This window comes from Neopsephotus bourkii, unplaced genomic scaffold, assembly GCF_033783945.1.
Source record: "Neopsephotus bourkii isolate Nb327-2 ecotype Australia unplaced genomic scaffold, CSIRO-AGI_Nbou_v1 NB_1767, whole genome shotgun sequence".
NCBI lineage: Eukaryota > Metazoa > Chordata > Aves > Psittaciformes > Psittacidae > Neopsephotus > Neopsephotus bourkii.
The window spans coordinates 3,930,226-3,952,937 of NW_026902241.1; the positions used below are offsets into that span (position 1 = coordinate 3,930,226).

At 36.3% G+C, this 22,712-nt stretch overlaps 1 protein-coding gene across 12 annotated transcripts in view; it reads right to left on the bottom strand.

Annotated features, from left to right (window-relative positions):
- The window catches only part of STXBP5 (syntaxin binding protein 5), a 110,809-nt gene that overhangs the window by 15,915 nt on the left and 72,182 nt on the right, over positions 1-22,712 (bottom strand). For 3 of the 12 annotated variants that reach the window (XM_061378555.1, XM_061378553.1, XM_061378545.1), the window contains exons 18-23: positions 21,901-22,026; positions 21,265-21,416; positions 11,705-11,770; positions 8,563-8,622; positions 8,415-8,462; positions 2,037-2,087 (exon numbers count right to left, since the gene is read on the bottom strand). In XM_061378555.1, the coding sequence (XP_061234539.1) occupies positions 2,037-2,087; positions 8,415-8,462; positions 8,563-8,622; positions 11,705-11,770; positions 21,265-21,416; positions 21,901-22,026 (503 nt within the window). Of the gene's footprint in view, positions 1-2,036; positions 2,088-8,414; positions 8,463-8,562; positions 8,623-11,704; positions 11,771-19,743; positions 19,828-21,264; positions 21,417-21,900; positions 22,027-22,712 lie in introns of all 12 variants that reach the window. The other 9 variants (XM_061378557.1, XM_061378552.1, XM_061378556.1 and 6 more) reach the window with 7 other exon arrangements.

Sequence of the window (22,712 nt, forward strand, 5' to 3'; positions counted from 1 at the left end):
GAACACTATGCAAAAGCTTTCCCACTAGGAGAAAAGACAGAAGTAAAATAAATTAAAAAAAGAAAATGATAATTGCTAAGGAATTTATTTACAGGCCTGAAAACCTGGAAGAATTTTTACACAGAACAAAATGAGGCATCTAAGTGCAGATATCCACACACATGAAAAGTCAAGTAAAAGCTGTCAAAGGCTGTTACAATTTGGAAGGTACAAACTATTTTGTATGATTCTGTGTGGTGACAAAAAAAAAAAAAAATCAACCAAAACACCCGAAACCGATAAAGCAACCCAAACCAAAACCAACCCAAACCAAAACCAACCCCAAAACATTATTTCAGTAGAAGGAACAGCAAACACTAAATTATGAAGAAAATGCCAAAACTGTCAGGATTGGAAAATGATCTTAGCATTCTCTTTTTTCCAGTCTTCAATAGGAAAAAAAGAACACTCCTAAGTATGTACTACTGTCAAAGAACTGGGAGTAAAACAACAGTAGAATTAGAATGAATTTGGTAATATTTAAATATAAATGCATTCCAGTTTGCAAAAACATCACCCTACACTGCAATCATCTCTAAACCATTAGTAAACATAGTGAGGAAGAATAAAAACATATTGAAAAGACAAGTATTTCTGCTCTTTTGTGCCAACAAGGCCACAGTTAAATCCCTCTAAGCAAGAGATTAGGAAGATGAGGAAAAATTCCAAGTCCAGAGGAGATTAACAGAAGCCATCCTAGATTTAGACATCACAACCTCAGAAAGGACTGAATTTTGTAAGAAAAATCTGCAAAAATGAAGATAAGAGATTTGATGACAGCTTCCAACAGCATAAGACAGCTAAAAAAAAAGTAAAAAAGATAGGGGGCACTTGTTATCCCTGTTCATTGTGGAAAGGACATGGAGAAGTTAATGTGGAAGCAAGGAAGATTGATTAAGTAACAGGAAATTTGAGTATAATACACTGGAACTTTCTGTCTAGGTTTTTTTCTAAAAAACTTATTTATTGGAGGCTTATGAATGGATGAGAGGTTAAACTATCAGACATCTGGATCCTTGCCATAGCAATGGATTAAAGGATCTCTGAGGATTCCTTCCAACTTCACATTTCCCTGAGTGAAGCAAGCTGTAATGGTAAATTGTAGGGGTGGTCTAACTCAGTTTCAGGATATCCCAGCACCATGGACTGACTCTTTCCTTGCTCATAGCAGCAGTTGTCAGATACACAGTCCTGCAGCTGCCAGTCTGACTGGGGTTGTGGCAGCTATCCTGCTGCACGAGGGGGAACAAGCTATGGCAGGCAGAAATCAACTTTCACATTCAGGTTGCATCTACTGGTGTAGGTCTACAACTGTCCCCCATCAACTTGAGGGGACAGGCGAGCTGAATCTGATCTTCCAAGCTGGCAGTAAAAGTACTAAAAATAAAAATCATAAATCTACTCATTTTTACACTGTTTTAGTTCTGCAGCATAATGACCTTTAGTACTACAGACTTCACAACTGAACTGCTTATAGAAAAAGTTACTGTGCTGTTTCAAGAAAAATTAAATTCTCAGACAGATCATCCATGCAAACAGCTCTATATTATTTTCATTTAGACAGAGCAGTCACAAGACAATTAACATTTGTAAAACTATGCACATCTGTTTATTGATCAGAACTCAACATATCCTATTATTCCTAGATATTTATTTTTTCAATTACAATGTATCAGATGGTTTTAAATAGGCAGCGATCCCTATTATCTGTTTAGTCATGCTTTTGCTATCATTACACTACTGATAAAGTGAGTGACAGATGCCCCAAAATTACGACGGAAGTGCGATAAGCCATGTACAAGGACTGGAGGCTTACCTTATGATGACAGGAATAACTTTTTGTACCTGAGAGTCCCCATAAAGAGTGGAATTAAAATTCTAGTTCTATTCTTCAGATAAATATAACAAAGTCACAATTATACATGATTTAGGATACTAACGTACCCACATTCTGTAAAACAGTTTTAGTAAATATAAAATCAACTATGTAAACTTACCTAAATCAGGCTTTAACTCAGTTGGCAAACTTAGCTTCCTGGACATCTTTGCTGAAAAGTGAAGTATATCTTTTTTTTAAAAAAGAATAAACATGATTCTGCTGGCCTTTATTTGCTTCTTCCCAATACTTAATGTATCATTGTTTATTACATTAATTGAAGTACTTAACAGGATTTCTACTAAAGCAGGGCCTCACTTTCACAAGCGAGGAGTGCAAAGTAAAACCTGGAAGATACCAAAATCCCCAAATACAGCACTTTATGACTTTTGCCAAGCTTCATTTTTCCTCAGGCTTCAAGCAGAACTTGTTGGATCAGATGAGTTTTGCTCTGGCTCAACCTCAAGTTTTATCTCTTCAGGTGTGAGGACAGAACACAGACTCTTGGCTATTACAAGAACATGCACTTAAATTTGCATAAAGTTAGCATCCCACCCCCTTTTCTCCTGCACTACTTCCTGATCAAACTTGAGATACTGAAAAAAGAGAAAAGATGAACTTTTAATTATGCTAAAACATTAATGAACATGTGTAAAAAGTTAGTAATCTGAGATGCAACCTGCAACCTTAGAAGAATATGTTATAAAGAATAATTATAAAGTCAGCAGCATACAAACACTTGCAACACTGTCAACAAAACCAGAATAATTTTGATAATATTGTTGAAGCAAAAAAAAAAAATAGAACTTGAACTCATCCCTTCCTTGGAAAATTTAAAATGCAGTACAATACTAACAAATGCTGCTAAAATAAAAGTAACCAGTAAACTAGTAGCCATATAGCTGTCTTCCATTCTGTTTTCAACAATTACCAGAGAAGGAATAATTTTGATGTAGCTTAACTACTACACCAGGGATAGACTGAATTTATTCCCAGCCACAGGCTTGAATTCTGATACAGCAACTAATTCTTCACTATCTTGTAAAGGTAACACTTTTCTACCTAAAGTAGATGTTGACAATAGCTTCATAATTCTAGGAGCACCTTGTAATGGATACCAATCACAAGGCAGCCTGAATCTTGCTATTCCTCTCTGCTAAAAATGAAGTTTACTTATTCTAATTATCCTTTTAACAGAAATAATTCAATTTTCTATATATCCTGAAGAACAGCATGTGATTTAAAGTTACTTCCGCTCCTTCAAAAAGTCAAATACTTCATTGCATCATCAATTATGCTTATCAATATTGCAAATCCTAGTTATCTGAATAGTTGAACAGTTTTATTCCTGTCATACATCATAAAAATTTGAGAGTAAGACTCCAGAAACAATCTTCTTATTTCCTTCATGTGTCAATGTTACAAAGTATATTCTGTTTAAATTAAATTGAAATTACTTTCAGACTGAAATACTAGTCACTTTAACTTACTTTAGCACAGGCTGAAATTGAAAAGGCCAGTCTGACTACATGTTTTCTATCCTCAACCTTGCATGGGCACTGGCATCTGAGGCCAAACCTCATCTTTGTAAGGTTTCTGCCAAGGATTATTTGCAATAAAAACAACTTCTGTTTCAGATCAGACCTCAGGTATACAAACAGAAAACTGTGGTAGAAAACAGCACTAGTGACCAGAAGGCCATCTTCCTCCTGTCAGTTTGAACTTGTATCAGCTTGAAAAGAGATCATGAAACCTCATCTGAAATTGTGAATTACAAATTCCTCATAAGACTTGTCTTCTGTCTTAGACGTATAAACTACAAAAGCTAAGATACTGAACAAAAGCTCAAGTATGTACACAGAAAATAATGTGAGTTATTTTTACCATTGCACATCCTTCACCCTATGTGAACTCCAGCAATAACTAACCTCCTTAGTCACCTTGATGACCAAAATGGTCACTTTTAGCTTCTCAAATAGAAAAATTTAAACGCCCAAGTTTAAGAACTTGGAGAAAAAAAAGGCAAAAACCAAACCAAAACAAAAACCCAGCAAAAAACCCCTAGGTAATATAGCAGATGACAAGAAGCACAGGCCAGTGGGTTGAATTCTAAGAGTCAACTACAAGTTTTAGCTTTTTATTCTTTCACTAGGCCAGCTGTGTGAACTATGTTGAAAAGGCAAAACAAATTTGTCAGACATCATCTTCTAGGTACACTGAACTATGCCTCATTAATAGAACGACAGGACTCATGAACTGTTAAAAAGGATGTCATAGCTAGAAATTGTGAATTAATGTGATATGCAAAAAAACCAAACAAACACATTTCAAAGCATACATTAATGTGTCAAACCCTTCAGTAGTTCAAATATAAATAGGAAACAAGAACCAATTTAAACAGCAGCAGTGCCATCTTGTGTTTAAAGGAAAAAGTGACTAAAATGCCGTAAGAAAATGGGAGTACTTCAACAGCTAAGCCATTTTTACTTAGTGCAAAACTCCAAACTATATTTGTATTCAGATCTGGCTTATGGCTTACGATAGTTTTGGAAAAAAAACTATGCCTCAGATGAAAGACAGCAACATGCTAGACAACTTATACAAACAGAAAATGAGAGAAATGAAAGGATGGAGATCAAGCACTCATGATTTTTTGCATTATTTTTACTGTAGATGTACAACAAGGTAAGGTTGATGGTGACTACTCCTGCTGGGTGTGGCTGACCTCAAGTAATAGCTGACAGAGTGTAATATGTATTGTGGTGGTGGCGGCTGCTGCAGCATTTACAGCCAACACTCTCTTTCTGCAGATGGTGTGAGGCAAGGAGACAGATTCGAAAGCTGTTTCGCTCCTCCTGGCACACTGCTGTTCAAAGCAACAGTGACTATTTTGCCTGAGTTTAGGCCTACATTTAATAGTCCTCTAAATCAGAAAACCTAGTCATACACACGTAGACACATATTCTTTCTGTTGCCAATATATATCAGGAAAAAGCATGATATTGGAGAACTGTCCAAAAACAACATTCAGGATTCTTGGAAATTTCTTACAGGTCAGGCTTGAGGGGGCAGGTGTTAAAATACAAAAAGTTACCTTGGCATAGTGTGTTATATTGCAGGTGCAGCCAATTTAACAAAGAAAATCTGAAGGCTGAGAAATAACTATCAATAGGAAGCTGTGGCTTAGAAGTAATAGTTATGTATACTGGCAGTGGGTTTTCCTGAGCCAATGCTCTACAACGTATAGCACATCAGTTTGAAAGCTGTAAATGATTTAAGCAACCATTCCTTAAGGAAACACTCTAAACCCTTTAAAAAAAAATCTTTTAAAAGTTTTCAAAATTATAAAGGAGACAAGAGTCTTGGTGTTTTGACAGATAAGAGTACAGTTTACATAAAGCCTATTTAATTTCACATTTCATGAGAAATAACTAAGCACCTTAGAATTTGTTAGGCATAGCAGTTCTCAACTTACTCTGTATTTGACAACTACACAGAAGTGAAAGACTTAACATTACCAGTTAACAAGACACTTAGAATTGACTATTGTACTGGTGAAAGTACAGCAGATTATCAATGCTGAAATCTAAATATGATGTAAGAATAATAAACCAAATTTACATGAGAATGTAAGGAGAGATGTACTGAGATACCCCAAATTAGATCAAAGTATTAAAAACCACAATGACTAGCACTGCTTGAAAAAAATTTAGTGTGCACTTAGAATGTAACAAATGCAAGAAATCTGATGTCTATAGTAAAAGCAGCAACTATAGAAGTTTGTATTAAAGCTACTCTGCTTAGATCTACCTACCAATGTTGTTTGCATTTGTTTTTAAATTTACAAACTTCAGAAAACAAATAAAATGAATTTTACTGAAAAGTATTTCAGATGTACCCTACAGGAACAGTTATGAAGGTCTTAAGAGTCTACAACATTTTGCATACATCTTTACTAAAGCTTCTTCCAGAAACGGATGTTACAATACCTTATAACATCTGACCTGATTCATAGCTATCTCATTACAAAAAAACCCAACAAAAAAACAAAATAGGAGACCAACTGATCTTAATAGCATGTAAGACAGAGCTGAAACATTGGTACATGAAGCATTTACATTTTACATTGCTGCAGTGTTGGATGGTTCTTTAACAAAGCAAGAATCTTTGATACTGTCAATAGTGATAGAAATCTGCAGAAATTAAGATGTCTCAAGTAGAGACATAGTTTCTATAGTAGAGACAAGTTTCAGTGAAGTGATTAAATTGACAATGGCTTCATATTTCTAAATGCACCTGTATTATGTTGCCACCTTAGAGCCCTATCCCTGCGATAACATTACTTTGTATCCTGTAAGCAGTACTCCCTTACTCAAGATCTCATGTGACAAAAGACAGGATTGATATTAACAGCAACTGAAATTAACAACATAAATAATTCTTGTTCTGTTTCACAATCCATCTGACAGGTCATATTTCACATACTAACAACGAATAAAGAACTTGAACTGACTGCACCATGTGTCAGTGCAAAAAGCTACAGCCATACTATATATATGTATCAAATTCTTCCATGTGAACACAAATGATGGTTAACAGTTTAAGTTTATACAACATGGTGATGTTAATGATAGTGACACATTTTACAAAAATCACTGCCACATTTAGTTGACAATTCAGTTTAAAACAACAAAATGCAAAACCACACAAGTATTGACACCAAAAAAGAGGTATTCTGCTTATGTGAAAGAACTTAGAATGTAAGTTCAGAAAGAGCCATGCAGAATAAACATGCTAGACAAGGTAGAAAACACTGCAGTTAAAGAAAACCAAAATAAAACAGTTAACAGCACCAAACCACACAAAACTAACAAAATACAGATGAAATAATTTATGTTTTGTTTTTTTTTTTAACTTCCAATAAACTGTGTTACAGAAATTACGGCATAGGACAACAGGGAGTAATTCCTGAATTACACATCAAATGCATTATTGCCTCAATTAACTCTGTGTTTAACTTACACTCCAAAGAATGTATTCCTTGCAAATAAATGTTTTGCTTTTTTAGCTGTGAAAAACATTCATAATATTTTTTTTAAAGGCTTCAAGCTGAAACAGGTGTAAATAGCTCCATAGAATTGTCATTAGCGTGTTTTATTAATACTGTAAAACATTACTCTGAAAAAAAGTGGAAAAAATAATGAAGTCCCACTTAAACATACAGTGTTTCCTGCACAAGACAAGCTGTCTTAAGTTCAGAAGAGACGTCTTTGGGACAAAAAGGAAATATTACCTCGATAAGCATTTATCTAACATGAACAAGATTAAATATTGTTTTTCCCCCCCATTAGAGAACTGAAAATAAGTTCCTAGTTAGCCTGAATTTCCGAACATATTAACCCATACTCATGTAAATGATACTCAAGTTGGTGGTTGTTTTTTTTTCAATAACAGATAAATTGCTATAACATATTAGTGACAGTCATTTGCTTTCCTAAATTATGTTCAGGTTTCCACTTCCTCAGAACTCATTTGCCCTCACATTTCAGTTATCACTGCAGGGAGGGCTCCACACAGTAGGGACCAAAAGGCATAAACAGTAGTTTAGCAAACAATTTTACTGTATCAAGTAGCTTCAACCTTTTTATCTAACAGAAACAAAATTAAATCCTCCTACAGTGATAGACCAATGCAATAAATGAAAGCAAAATGACCCATTAACACAGTGATTATAAAATCAAAATAACCGTAACCAAGTTAAGGAAGAACAGTCCCTTTCCCCAGATTAAATCATACAGCCTCTCACCTTCATTTATTTAATGACCCAGATGTCAGAAGCAGAGTTAATTTTCATTCCAATCATAAAAGGGTTCAATCTACCTGCATACAACATATTCCAAGAAAATTTTGTTGCCAAATTGTTATGACACAAGTCTGGAGCTGGTAGGGTATTGTATCAATGTTGGATGCATTAAAGTAAGCACAGTTCTAGAACAGTAATGGGGTGTATCTAATATGTATGATCAAGTCATCTTCCATATGAGTAAATAAAAACATGATCCTACGTCTTATCTTAAGTCATATGGAAATCCAACCATATGGCTACGAATGCAACACATCAGAAATTAAATCAGTCACATCTTCTCAGAGTGTACCTTTGCAAAAGTAGTGGAATGATGTTGCGACTTGCATAGACTGAACTCTTAGTATGGATTAGAATATTACCCATCCAGAAAACAGAAAGTGCAATCGTAAAAATCAGAGAATTTAAACCACCAATATCCTAGATTTAAAAAATTCCTGTGCCCAATGTATTTAGAGCAGAAGCACCACAAAATTACCAATTAGCATTAAGAATGAAAAATAAATAAGTCGATGCTTTGAAATTTTAATTTTATGTTGGGTTTGAGGTTTGTTTTTGGTTTTTTTTTGCTGCAGGTTAGTGTTGCATAGAGTAAGGCACTGAATTAGGAACAGAGCAGATTTTTCTAATTCCTACCTATGTCATTGGCTACCATCTTGGAAAAATTTCTGCTTTTGGTCTTCACTGTAAAGAACATTTTAATAAAAAAAAAAATCAATTTTAAGTGTATCAACGGAGGAACTGAAGAAAAAAAAAAAGACTACAGAAAAGAAAAATACTGTACCCTTTTCTATAAAATTATTCATTTTTTCATCATCATCAGAATTGTTTGGTGAACCAGAACCTATGAGTGAAGACAGAATGAAATGGATATACAAGCATATATTTTTGACACAAAACAAATGTATTAATACAAGCTTTGAGTTTAAGGAATATACAAAGATGTATTAAAATATCAAATACTGATACAGGTATTCTCTGCAGCTGTACTAGATACTAGAAAGTCCAACTTATTTTGGTATGACAGGAATTCTATCATATTGAGAACAAATTATAATGCAAGGTACAATGCTGTGCAGTGCAGCAAGTTTATTGCTAGAAATTTACCTCACTGCATAAAATATTTATATTGAATAACTAGATTGCTGCCTTAACCATTAATCTAGATTAACCTAAATTATGATTCACAGAACACTGCTGTAACAAACAAGGTTTTTTTTTTCATTTTTTAATTTTTATTTTTTCCCCTCTTCAATGTAGTAAGGTTCTGTAGGGCCACTGTTCAACTATTCAGCATACAATGTAGAGCCAATGCTGCTACATGGGATTTTTCTGAATCCTTGATACTATAGGCCACAGCTTGAGGTTTAACACTGTCACAAAATTGAAACATAATTCAACTAAAAATTGCTAAATCTCACTGGATTTTTATATTGTGGAAGTGTAACGTAACAACAGAACGCAAACTTTTTGGCACCCGTGAAGATAAAAACATGACAGCTTACAATTCTACACAATTTTACTATCTGTCTTGCATTTTCATAATTTTGTGTTATTAACACTGTAGGATACTCTCTTAGCTTGCATATGCACGCTGTCCCTTTCACAGTCCTCTCAACTGTATAACCACCCACTGGAGGATGTCCCAGGGAAGTTAGCTTCCAGTTCTCTCCACGTGGGCACAGAAAGGTGGAATATTTAGCTCACTTGATCAAATGCAGACTTCAGACCAAAAAGTGGCTGGTCTGTTTTACAGATGATACTACAACAGTCAAAATCAATAAGGTACTCAATTGACAATCCTGTCCTGCAATCTTAGAGCGAGTAACAAGCAAACTTTTTGTGCTAGTGCATTTCCCTCTTAACTAGAACGCATCTAAAGGGGAAAATATTCATTTAAATCTGGACTCTGTCCTGCATTTCATGCTCACAACATACTATGCAGCCAATTTCTCCAAAATGTCCCCTCTCACCTCTCCAAAATCTGAATGCCATTTTCAAGCTTCTTTACAGTCTTGTGCTCTTGTCCAGAAAAGATACAAAACTTAAAGCAAACCTAAGGAATTGCAGCTCTTCTCTCTTCATAAGCACCACCAATTTCCGTTATCAGGGAGGTGACCCCTGAGGGAGATAAGGTATAGTCCAACCTCGTGGTCTCAATATTCAGTTTTACAGGGGAATGTAACAGTGTCTATTCTCCTCCACCTTTTGTCCATTCATTACTTTTGGTACTTTAGACTTACTTCTCTTCAGTATTGGGTGTGTAACCAAGACATTACGGTAAACAGACAGAGAGGAGAGGTAAATTATTAAATTTAGTACTTTTCCATATACACCCTGACTTTCACCTTTGGGCTTGTTTCACTGCACTGTTAGTAAAAATGGTGAATTGAGTTTAACTCTACTTCAATTCCAAATTATGAAAGAAACTAACTCAAATAAAATAGTACTTTAAGTTTTATCGGTACCAGTTGGAAGTGGTTTGGGCTGACATTTTTTGTGATGCTGGAGAAGGGGAAAAAAGGATATAGATTAAGGGTTACAACACATTAGCTGTTCATTATACACATTTTATTGCAGTCTATCAGACACTAGAATTGATTCTGAGCAGGACTTGGGGGTGCTGGTTGATGAGAAAAAGAACATGAGCCAGCTTCAGTGTGCGCTTGCAGCCCAGAAAGCCAACCGTATCCTGGGCTGCATCAAAAGGAGCATGACCAGCAGGTCGAAGGAGGTGATCCTGCCTCTCTGTTCTGCTCTTATGAGACCCCACCTGGAGTACTGTGTACAGTTCTGGTGTCCTCAACATAAAAAGGACATGGAACAGTTGGAACAAGTCCAGAGGATGATCAGGGGGCTGGAGCGCCTCCCGTATGAAGAGGGGCTGAGAAAGTTGGGTTTATTCAGCCTGGAGAAGAGAAGGCTGCGTGAAGACCTTATAGCAGCCTTCTAGTATCTGAAAGGGGCCTACAGAGATGATAGAGAGGGACTCCACATAGAGACTGTAGCGGTAACACAAGGGGTAATGGGCTTAAACTTATACAGGGGAAGTTCAGCTAAGATATAAGGAAGAAATTCTTTACTGTGATGGTGGTAAGGCACTGGCTACAGTAGGAAAGTAATCTACCTTTAGATTTCTATACTGATTACCTTTTTGCACTGTATCGCAAGAGTGCACATATCGTTTTAGGTACTTGAGTAAACCTGCAGTTTTACCCTCTACTCAACCTTGAGTACAGCTTTGAATGAAACAGATAAGGTTACATATTACCTCAAAAGCTTACTCATATTAATAGTGAAGACAAGCTACAAACTTTTAGCTACTACATGAAATACTCATCTCAAATACTGTATATTCACATGCACTATTAAATACTTACATGGCTACAACTTCAACTAGCCAGTATTAAACAAAATACTAAATAACATTACATACTGCTGAAGCTTTTTTTAAAGCATTCATGTACTGTAGTAGCTATTAGATAGGGGGAGTGTTAAGTAGGATACCAGTGTCCGAAGATCTCAGATTCCGAAGAAATACAGTAATTTACCACTTAGGAGGAAACTGAAGTCAATTAGCTCTTTTGACAGAAATAATCTTTACTACTTCTGAGGACAAAGAAACACAATCACATCAACTATTACAGGAATTTGTGCATCTCTTATCAGTGTTTCAGAATTCCATTGTGCAGTATGTCCCCTGAAGCATAAATATTTCATATTTCTCTTCACTTATGATATATTCCCATTGCATCTCTTAAATCAGCCTTGTTTTTAAAAATGCAGTTGTACAACAGAAGATTAATCACAGCTCAGCCATGAGATGACCACAGGTTTTACATAATTACTTCACTACTAAGTGTTGAATTAAAGTATGCTATCTTCTGGACAATAAGAAGCTGAAAATCAGAGAAAGTTATGATTACCTGAAGTGGGTGATTTGCAGCGGTCTTCTGGCACTGCTGCACCTTCATTAATATCACAAAGACCTGCTGGAACACAAAAACATTGTATAATAATACAGCTGCTACTTTATCCTTCCTTCCACTGCAGTTAGAAACTTTATTTCTTAATAGACACGAACCAGCCAGTTGTGATAGAATTTGTGACGTATTGCTTGTTTTGTTATTATATGGACATTACCTGCAGTAACTGTAGAGTCAGTTCTTTCTACTGAAGTTTTCTTTACAAAATAAATTTCCTTATTAAATTTGAGTGAAAACCAGCATATTTTCAGCAAGACAGACTTATCAGAACACTTACTTACAAGCTATAGGTATATATTAAGTACAATATATTTTAAAAAACACCCTAGGATTATATTAAAAGTGTAATTACAAAAGAAGCCAGATGAAAGAGGATCTTGAAGCTTACAATCACGTGTGCAGTATGTGTGAAACTACCCTTTTGCAGGTTTTTTCCCCACTATAAAGTTATATGCTGTGCATTTGCTGTTGTTACATTTTGTCCTCCAGCAAAACTCCTTACTGATGTCACCTACATAATTTAGGTTCTATAATGTTTGCGAAAGTGCTCTTCCTTGTACAGAGGACCTCCGCTAAATTCTTACACCAACGAATATGATAATTTGAGTAACTGCAATGTGTTAGTATCTAAAAACTCATTCCTGCCATTCCAGTGAAGGAAGTAAAGCACAGGAGTCCACAATCAGATGTTAAAGATGGAAGTTGCCTCATGAAGGTCCTAAATATTTTTCTATGGCACTGACTAGAAATATACAAGAATTTTTTCTAGTATTCTTTTTGACAATAAAATGCTGCTAGGACTGCCCAAAATTAAGAAATCTATAGCTTAAACCATGACAGCTAGTAACATGTATTTAGGCTTATATAGCAGTTTTCCTTCAGCACGTAATACTTAACAGTAGTAGTTAAGAAATATTTGCTAAAATGAAAAGCTTTGCGTGCACACGAATATTTCAAATGGTCAGAAAGCTTGAAAGGTGTAATGGTAATGACTAAGGCAATAGGGCTTGCACATGCAAAGGCTGTCTATGCAGCTGTTCACTACACATTCACTAGTATATCTGTACATATATGTTAACAGATGACAAAAAATATGGGAACAGCACTACTCTTCTAGCAAAGCTTTAAGATTTCCCAATGCTATTATCAAAATTGTTAATTAAAGGGAAAAAAGTTCTCCTGAAATACCCTACCGATGTGCAACACATTAAAAGTAGGTTGCATTTACGGTTTCTTTTATGCAAAATAGTCTAAACACACAAGCAGCTTGAACCTCAGAACTCAATGACTGATGTGAAATTCTCAAGTGACCTTTAGAATTGGTTAAGCCTACACTTAACAGCATTGCACAGGAGGTGATTTCAATTCTAATGTGCATAGTGAAATCCCAGATGAATGCTGTACCTTTCCACTACACTGGAGAAATAAATACATTGTTGTTTTTTTTCTTTTCCTTTATCTATCAGTAAATCAATGAGCTCTATGGGATAACTGTGGTACACATTCACTAACAATGTATTATCTGACCTCTGAAAGAGTTATAAACAAGAATGGGAGTCTAAATGTTATGTACTAGACAAGACTGTGTAAAAAGAGTTTTTTAAATTCAGATGTTGGTCTCCCAACAAGCAATACAAGTTTTTGTAGCAGTGCTGGGAGAATATACCTGTACTGTGCTTTTAGACAAAGTTGTTTTTCTAGATCACGCTTCTTCAGAAGCCAAACTGAACAAATCCAAGCACACAGTTCAGGAACTTATTTTCCCCTTTCCTGTAAGTATTTTCATTCTTTATCTTAACTTGAATAGTTTAACTTCTCACACTAGTTTTCTGAGGAAAAATCCTGCATTGACAGGAACAGTCTTTAGCCGAGAATTAAATCACACACTTGTACACCTAATTTCTTTGTAAGAAGTCTTGAGGCTATGATTTAATTTATATACATCTTAATGAACTATTCAGATCACTTGATCTAACAGAAAATGGAAGGAATTGCCTAATTTTATGCCTTAGGTAAGATTCACCCCACTAAAGAGTGTGCATTATGTGTGCAACCTTTATGGCACAAACCTTCGAAATCTAAACATAGCCATCACTCATGTTATTTAAGAGGGAAGAAAGGACAGGAGCAGCTAAAAAGTAACTTTACCTCTGACTGTATTAGCAATTAAACTAAGCAGTGAATAATAACAATGATCTGAGTTACGCCTTTGAGCTATGAGGGTCTGTCTGTGCCCAGTGAGAAGAAACTAACGTAGCAATCTTTACTGCTCTTCATCTTCAGCCCCCAGGTACCCTGATCGAAGCAGCATGCGCACTGGCAGTAAGACAGAGTTCCTGGAAAAGTTTCCTGGTTTCAGACTCACAGCATACATACAAATTGTCATGGATTACAAAAGCAAATCGATCCAAGAGTTTCCATTTCAGAACTGCAAACACTAAAACCTGCTAGAACAGATACATAGAAAAGTTGACATTCTAGTGAGTTTTTATATTACCTCTCTGAATCTAGCTGAAAAAAATTTGGAAGCCCCCAAAAAGAAAAAAAAAAAATCAAATAGTATCATTAAAGACAAAAACTACCTATGCTGCCTTAAAAACAACCTAGAATTTAAGCTCAAAATTAACTAATGTATAAAATAAGTTTCATGACATTTGCCATGTTTTGCACGAAGGCTTTAGACAGCTATATAGAATGACAGAACCATAGAATAGTTAGGTTTGGAAAGGATCTTCAGATCATCTAGTTCCAACCCCCCTGACATGGGCAGGGAAACCTCACACTAAACCATGCCATGCGAGACTCCATCCAACCTGGCCTTGAACACTGCCAGGGATGGAGCATTCATAACTTCCCTGGGCAACCTATTCCAGTGCCTCACCACCCCTACAGTAAAGAACTTCTTCCTTGTATTCAATCTAAACTTCCCCTGTTTTAAGTTTTAACCCATTACCCCTTGTCCTATCACTACAGTCCCTAATGAAGAGTCCCCCTCCATCATCCTTATATGCCCTCTTCAGATACTAGAATGCCGCTATGAGGTCTTCACACAGCCTTCTCTTCTCCAGGCTGAACAGCCCCAACCTTCTCAGCCTTATCTTCATACAGGAGTTGCTCCAGTCCCCTGATCATCCTTGTGGCCCTTCTCTGGACTTGTTGCAACAGTTCCATGTCCTTTTTATGTTGAGGACACCAGAACTGCACACAGTACTCCAAGTGGGGTCTCATAAGCGCAGAACAGAGAGGCAAGATCACCTCCCTTGACCTGCTGGTCATGCTGCTTTTGATGCAGCCCAGGATACGGTTGGCTTTCTGGGCTGCAACCACACACTGAAGCTGCCTCATGTTAAATTTCCCACTGACCAACAACCCCAAGTCCTCCTCCACAGGGCTGCTCTGAATCTCTTCTCTGCCCAGACTGTAGCTGTGCCTGGGATCGCTCCAACCCAGGTGTAGGACTTTGCACTTGGAATGGTTAAACTTCATCAGGTTGGCATCAGCCCACTTCACAAGCGTGTCAAGGTCTCTCTGGATGGCATTCCTTCCCTCCAGCGTACCAACTGAATCACACAGCTTGGTGTCATCGGCAAACTTGCTGAGGGCGCACTCAACCCCACTGTCCATGTCAGCAATGAAGATGTTGAACAAGACTGGTCCCAACACCAACCCCTGAGGGACACCACTCGTTACTGGTCTCCAGCTGGACATTAAGCCATTGACCACAAGTCTCTGTGTGCAGCCATCCAGCCAGTTCTGCATCCACTGAGTGGTCCACCTATCAGATTGATGTCTCTCAATTTAGAGACAAGAATGTCGTGTAGGACAGTGTCGAATGCTTTGCACAAGTCCAGGTAGATGACATCAACTGCTCTACCACTGTCCATCAGTTCCATAGCCCCATCATAGAAGGCCACCAAATTGGTCAGGCAGGATTTCCCTTTAGTGAAGCCATGCTGGCTGTCACCAAGCATGTTGTTGTTTTTCATGTGCCTAACCCTAGGCACATGCTAAACATGCCTTCCAGGAGAATCTGCTCCAAGATTTTGCCAGGCACAGAGGTGAGACTGACTGGTCTGTAATTCCCTGGATAATTTGTTCTCCCCTTCTTGAAAATGGGGTTTTATTACTCTTTTTCCAGTCACCGGGAACTTCACCTGACTGCCATGATCTTTCAAATATGACAGACAGTGGCTTAGCAACTCCATTCGCCAGCTCCTTCAGAACCAGCAGATGGATTTCATCAGGTCCATGGACTTGTGAACGTTCAGGTTCTTAAGGTGGTCTTGAACCACATCCTCCCCTAGAGTGGGCCCAGGGTCTTGATTATCACGGTCCCTGCGTCTGCTTTCCAAGACTTTGGTGGTGTGGCCAGTGCATTTGCCAGTGAAGACTGAGGGAAAGAAGTCATTAAGAACCTCAGCATTCTCCAAATCCAGGGTAGCCAGTTCTCCCAATAGCTTTTGGAGAGGGCCCACATTGTCCCTAGTCTGTCTTTTATTTGCAATGTGCCTATAGAATCCCTTCCTGTTATTATATCTCTGATAGAATATACCATATTATATTACATGATATTATCTTAATCTCTGAAGAAACTACAATTTGACTGGAAACAAGCCTAATTAAAAATTACAATTTGAACTAGCTTGATATAAAGATGTAAAAGTAAGAATTAAGAACAATTAACCTGGAAAATGGAGTAAAAAATTTGCAAGCCCAAAATCAAGCTTTCTGGACTTGGCTTAGCCAGTTCTGGGCTTGGCTTAGCCATAGATTATGGTGGATTATTTAATTGACATTTAAGTTAAAAAGTCAAATAGTTCATGCCTGGATCCACTTCAAAGAAAAAGGGGACAAGGAAAACAACTTGAACAAACAACTCCAGAGTTCTAGACATGTACTGTCTTCAGCTTTGACTCAAGTATTTTTTTGTGTATAACAATAAAAAATAATAATAAAAAATAGTCACATGAATGCAAGAACTGCTTCTATTTTGTCAGAATCCTGAACTGCCTCTGGCAGAACTAAGAAATACTAGCTTATAAAAAGTCGTATTATAGTGTACTAGTTGAGAAGTCACATAAAATCTTGTAACTCCCATCAATAGCAAGCTGGAAAAGAATCAAGACTGGTGTCTTATGTGAACTTAATTACATAACTAAGCAAGAAAAAACAGCAGTTGTCCCTAAATTTTGGTGCTGAGTCATAAAATTGTCAATTGTTTGATAATTTGGTGCCAATACTGACTTTCTTAATGGTTCCTACTTAGTAAACAGTATACAAAGTAAAGGTCTCTAAACAGTGTAAGCCTCCACTGACTACAAAGGTTTCATCACAGTGTAAGACTTTAACTTACACAGTTTTTGTCTTTCAGCACATGGGCAAAGTTGTTTGTTGTGTTTTTTTTTTTCCTTCGCTCTTATGATCTAAAGGCAAAGGTTACCTGTTTTTATCCTCAACAAGCACCTGATGACAGGCCTTCATTGAACACATACACTGCATGCTTCACAAACTATAAATTGCCATCCAAAACATGAGTAATATACCTGGTACGAATCACCGATAAATTCCAAAACACGATCCCAACTGGGAGCTTGTATCTGTTGAGCTAGCCTGAAATGACAGTTTACAGTCTAGCTAGTGTAGAGAGCCTTGTCTCTAAATAGATGCTGCTTTAAGACGGGAATCTGAATTTCTTTTCTGAGTGAAAAAAAATGACAGAAACATACATCATATATTCTTGCAACACAAGTGAAGGGAAAATCTTGCATTTCTATTCATATTTTAGAAGATACATAACTCTTACTCTATGAACCCCCCCCCAAAAAAAAGTCTTTAAATTTCAACTGGTTGACTCAGGACATACCATTTACTAAATAACAATATGTAAGCAGATAATGATGATCTGTTAAACAGACATTTTATTCTGGAACATACAGAATAGAAGTGTTCCTAATGAGGAAGGACCAATTCTTGCTGCTTTTTCTGGACTAAACCTATAGAAGTAGTTGAATAACAGAACAATATTTTCCTACCTCCCCTGCCATACTGTAATAATTTAATTTTTAATCCTGCCAATCTTGTGATACAATATGCAATAATAATACGCTGCTTTGTTGCATGCTGCTTGAACCTGAACTTAATGTAACTAATTAAGAGCTTGTCTTAACACATGCATAAGCTAGTATGACTTTTTTGTTTCTCCCCTTAATACCTTGTGATAGTCTTAGAGAATGGGAAAAATACTCAGCTTCTCTAAAGCAATCACATCAAATACATAAACACTTTCTAGGAAGATTGAGAAACTAAGTGCAAATACTCCCTGAAGGTTATTAGAGCTATACAGTAATTGAAAAAGCCTTATTCATAGAAAAATAAAATATAGAAGTAACAAAATGCAAGTTTTTTTAAAGACAAAGAATTAAATAAAGGCGTAACTTTAAAAATAAAAGCAAGGAAGTGTAAGTTCCTTGCATTTCTGAAGTGTTCTAACTCTTAAGGTTCCAATCTTATAAATATAGCAAATGATAATTCTTTGATGTAAGTCTTATTTGTGGATAATTACACAGTAATATTGCTTTAAACTACTGAATTCTGGGCAACACATACATTGAAAGAACTACAAATAATGACAAGTATTAAAACTCTAGAGAAATTTTCAGTTCTTAAAAGGATTGTAGCTCCAAGCTAACCAAGGTATTGGCAGAACAGCGTATGGAAAGTGAATTAACAACATGGTTAAGAAATTAACTCTTTTGCACAAAGCCTGTTTTAACCTATTCCTAAATTAAATAGTCCAGATAAATTCAGCTTTACAATCGTTGGCTTCAGAAATCAGTTTTGGGACTTCCACCCAGTCTTTTGCTTCCCTTCACAATAATAAGTCAGTGGCAGGTTTTTAAAACCAGGCAGTGACTGTTTTTTAATTCTGTATCACCTTAAGGTGGAGGCATTTTTTTCATGTCTAGCTCCTTTTCTCCTTTTTCAGCAGGTGATGGAAGACTGCACAATAGTATTTGGCTGTTGAGTCCAACTCTTCTGAAATTTCTTTTTTCTTGCTGGGGAAAAAAATAGCATAACTAACAGAATTGGACCACAATCTTAAGGTCCCAAGGTGTGTGTGTGGGGAGGGGGGAGGGGGGGCGGGAATTGCCCCATTTTTTAAATTTTTTTTTAATCTTCTATTTTTTTATTAAATAAATCCTACAGGTCATTCTTCCCTTATCTTAGTTTTATTTTACCTTCCTTCATTAAAAAATGGGGAGAGATTATTTACGTCTACCCAAGGGCTGCAGGAAACTGGCAGCCTAGGGAAAGGAACAGTGTTATGCTTTTAAAAATCAGCTTTATATTTGCCAAAGTCTTGGATGTTGTGAATGATGGAGTAAGTCAGAGAAGCGCTCAGGTAAATCATGGTTCCAATGAGCTATCTTCCTTGCACAGGCACCTGAACTTCAAAACTTCTTGGAAACTCCACAGGGCTGAGAGATACACAACACCTCCACTCTCAATCCCTATGAACAACATCTTTGTAGAAGTAAGCTTTTGTAATAGACAAATCACTGCCTTTCACAACGTTAACTAATAATAATAAAAATCATCCGACACTAGAGTTCTGAAGCTTTTTCTGCCAGAAAGGGGGCCAAGCTAAGTTTCTAGTCTCAGATTGTAAAACACTATGATCGGCAAGTAAGATCTCAGGTCTGCAGACATCAGTAACTTCTGAGACAGAATCTCCTTTTAATGTTGATATTTATTTAAAAACAAAATGCAGAGATTATCACAGTTGCCTTTTTTTCCTTCAAATTTCTATCGAAGATGCCATGAATAAGAAATACAACAGCTGTGTGATAAATTAGAATCAGTTTCTAAAATTGTAACAATTACTTGAAATGGACTAACAAAATATTTATGGTGAGTGAATAAGTGAAAAAATCAAATTCAGGTGTTCAAAGATACTTTAATGCCATGAAATGACTTACTTATATAAGAGGTGCGAAGCTTTTTCACAGACTCTGAATATAAGTTAGAAAGGCCGCACATGCAAGAAGCCACAGTCAGCATACCTTCATGAAGCAATGAGAAAAGGAAAGATGGAGACACTAACAGTACATTTGAGACAGAAAAGCCAGCAGAGTAACTTCTATAACCAGGCTTGTAAGATGCTCTTGCCATGCAGATTGTTAGTATTAAAATGTAAGATAAAAAAAAAATACATGATTTCATGTAACAGTTATATTCATGAGCAAAAAGGACATAATTCATGAACATCATAGAGTTAGGCAGATCCAACACATTAAAATAACAAAAGCCAAGAAAAAAAAAGCAAGTAACATTTGACACTCTAAAAAGCAGTTTATAATCCAAATTCATGAAGCAGGATTCAAGACCTTTACTCCTAAGAGGAAACAAAACAGTCAACCAGTAAAGTTATTTCTTTCTCTCAAAATGCAATTTTTTAAATAAAGTTTTTTTTTATTAGAAGAGAATATTTTATCTGACCGGATAAGGATGACTTTCAGACCAGTTTTCCTCAGTAGAAATAAATAACCTGACTGGTGTTAACTGGATCTTCTTCAAACCAGTGATTTACTAAAATGCATCTTGGAGCATCCATTTCAATTTCAATAAAACATTATTTAAAGAACTTACCTGGACCTTATTTCAGATCTCTTAAAATAGAGCAACCAACACTAGAGCATCACAAAGCTTTTTGAACAGTTTATTGCCTATTGAAAAATAATCATATGGGCCAGCAGTGACACTGTTAATTATTCTGTCTTCAGCCATTTTGTAAATTAGCTGAAAAGTATTCACTACATATTGAGTACGAGAAAATAATTTAACAATACTGTGTTTTTCTTTCGGCAATAAAAAGCTTGGCATTTTGACTGCAAAGTCACTTTCCTCCTCAGCTACAAAGGATTACCCTTCAGTATGTTTTTAAATCAAAGCCCTTTTTTCAAAAAAAGATTTACTTTATGATATTGTATTTGGAAGTTTATTTGTTTCATTTAAATCAAATGCTTCCTATCAAGCATAAGAAAACAGCATCTACAAAATAACACGCCTTAGCTTATCAGGAACATTTCTAGTCAAAGTTTAAAATAGGAAGCAAAAAGATCCCAGGTGATACGTTGGCCATCTGCTAACATCAAAGGGTTTATACAAGCATGTGATACAGGTATTAGGTTTACCAGAAATACCAAGATACCTCTACTTCTTCATGCTGTGTTATTAAGTTAAAATCTTGTAAATTCAATCCACTGTACATGCATTTCCTTAACACACACATTACACTGAAAAATAAGTACTGATACCAAACAGTTTTGAAGGAAAAGTGAAGTAACAAACCTGCAATACTAACATTAGGGACAGATCAAGGAGAAAAGATGAAACCGAAATGGAGAAAAGTATGTTTTTATTCAAAGAATATACACTAACAGCTCGGATAACCAGCTGTGCCTTTCTTCTCAGTTTAAACCAAGTTTTGGGTTACTCACCTCCAGACGGTTGCCGTGATTTTCGGGGAGATCGTGGCTCCCTGCGGTAAGGATCATTGGAGCCATACAGTTCAATAGTGCCTAGATTCAACAGCACTGCTTTCTGGAGGTAATCGACCATGGCAATACCATTACAGTTTCCAAAAACTACTCTGGAAAAAGAGAAGTGGAAGGAAAGATAGTGCTAATCAAATGCTGATAAAATTTTATCTCTGTATTTGTTGCTGTTCAGCATTTAAAGACTTCCTAATTTTTTTTATTACCCTAAACTATGCAGATTTATACATTACTGTTTTAGAATGAAGTACTGTTTAATTGCTCTCTTGCAAAAAAAAACACAGGACACTGAGTAGAACAGATCACTATCACTGTACTTGCCAACCTGACAGCGCCTTAAATGACACTCTTTGTCTATACAGTGTCAGGTGAGGAAGAGTGATGCTGATTTGCTTCCAATGTTAGCATCAGCAGCATATGCCATGACCCAAACCCAATTATCTTTTAAGCACAGGACACTGACTGCCTCTCTTGCTTTGCTGTGCAGCCCATGTGAACACACATGGGAGTTTAATTTTTAATAGATAATTTTAAACCACTTTAACATAACAATGAAAAATACTCATAGATTATACTTACAAGCCGTATGCTGAGTTGACTGCTAAGCTGGTTATCTGCTGAGGAGGTTCTCCACTCACCCACACTAGCTGGATAACTAGCTCAATTTGGTAGCCCGGAGACTGCTTGAGAGGAGAATTTTTAACCCTGCAAAGTAAACAAAACATGGTATCTGTTTATGACTCTCCACACTCTCAGTTTTTATCTTATGGGCTCAGAAATCATTACATTCCACACTACACTGGACTTCAGAAAATTGGAAAATTGCAACAACAACAAAAATCAACACATAAAAGCAACTATAAAAAAGCCACACTGGAACCGGTCATTCACTTCAAGGGCCTTTTTCATTCATAACCTTACCTAATTGAAAATTAATTAAGCAGTGATCACAAATATGTCATTTCTCCCCTCTTCAGAGCATGGCATTACAGCATTAGTATGCCTTATTGACTTGAATAAAGGCCACCAGTGTCTCAGTGGAGTTGCCCATTCTTTTCAGAGTTTCCAGAAGAACTCGGATTTAAAAAATGGAAGGGGATGAGAAGCACACATGGAAGCTCCATGAGCACTCTGTGGCATCATACAAAATGAAGATCCATGAGAATGGGACATTTAATTGTTTCCTGCTCCCAAAATACAAAATAGTTCCCTTGAAGAGTTATATATATATATAAAAAAAAAACCAATCAGATTTCTAAGCCTAACCTTAAGCCTACAAATAACTTTCTCAGTTATTTGTAAATGTTTTCATTGCTTTTGATTTGGTTCTAAAAACTTAAGGCTCTAAAACCAGGTGAAATCTATTCATACATGCTTGGCCTAAAATTAAG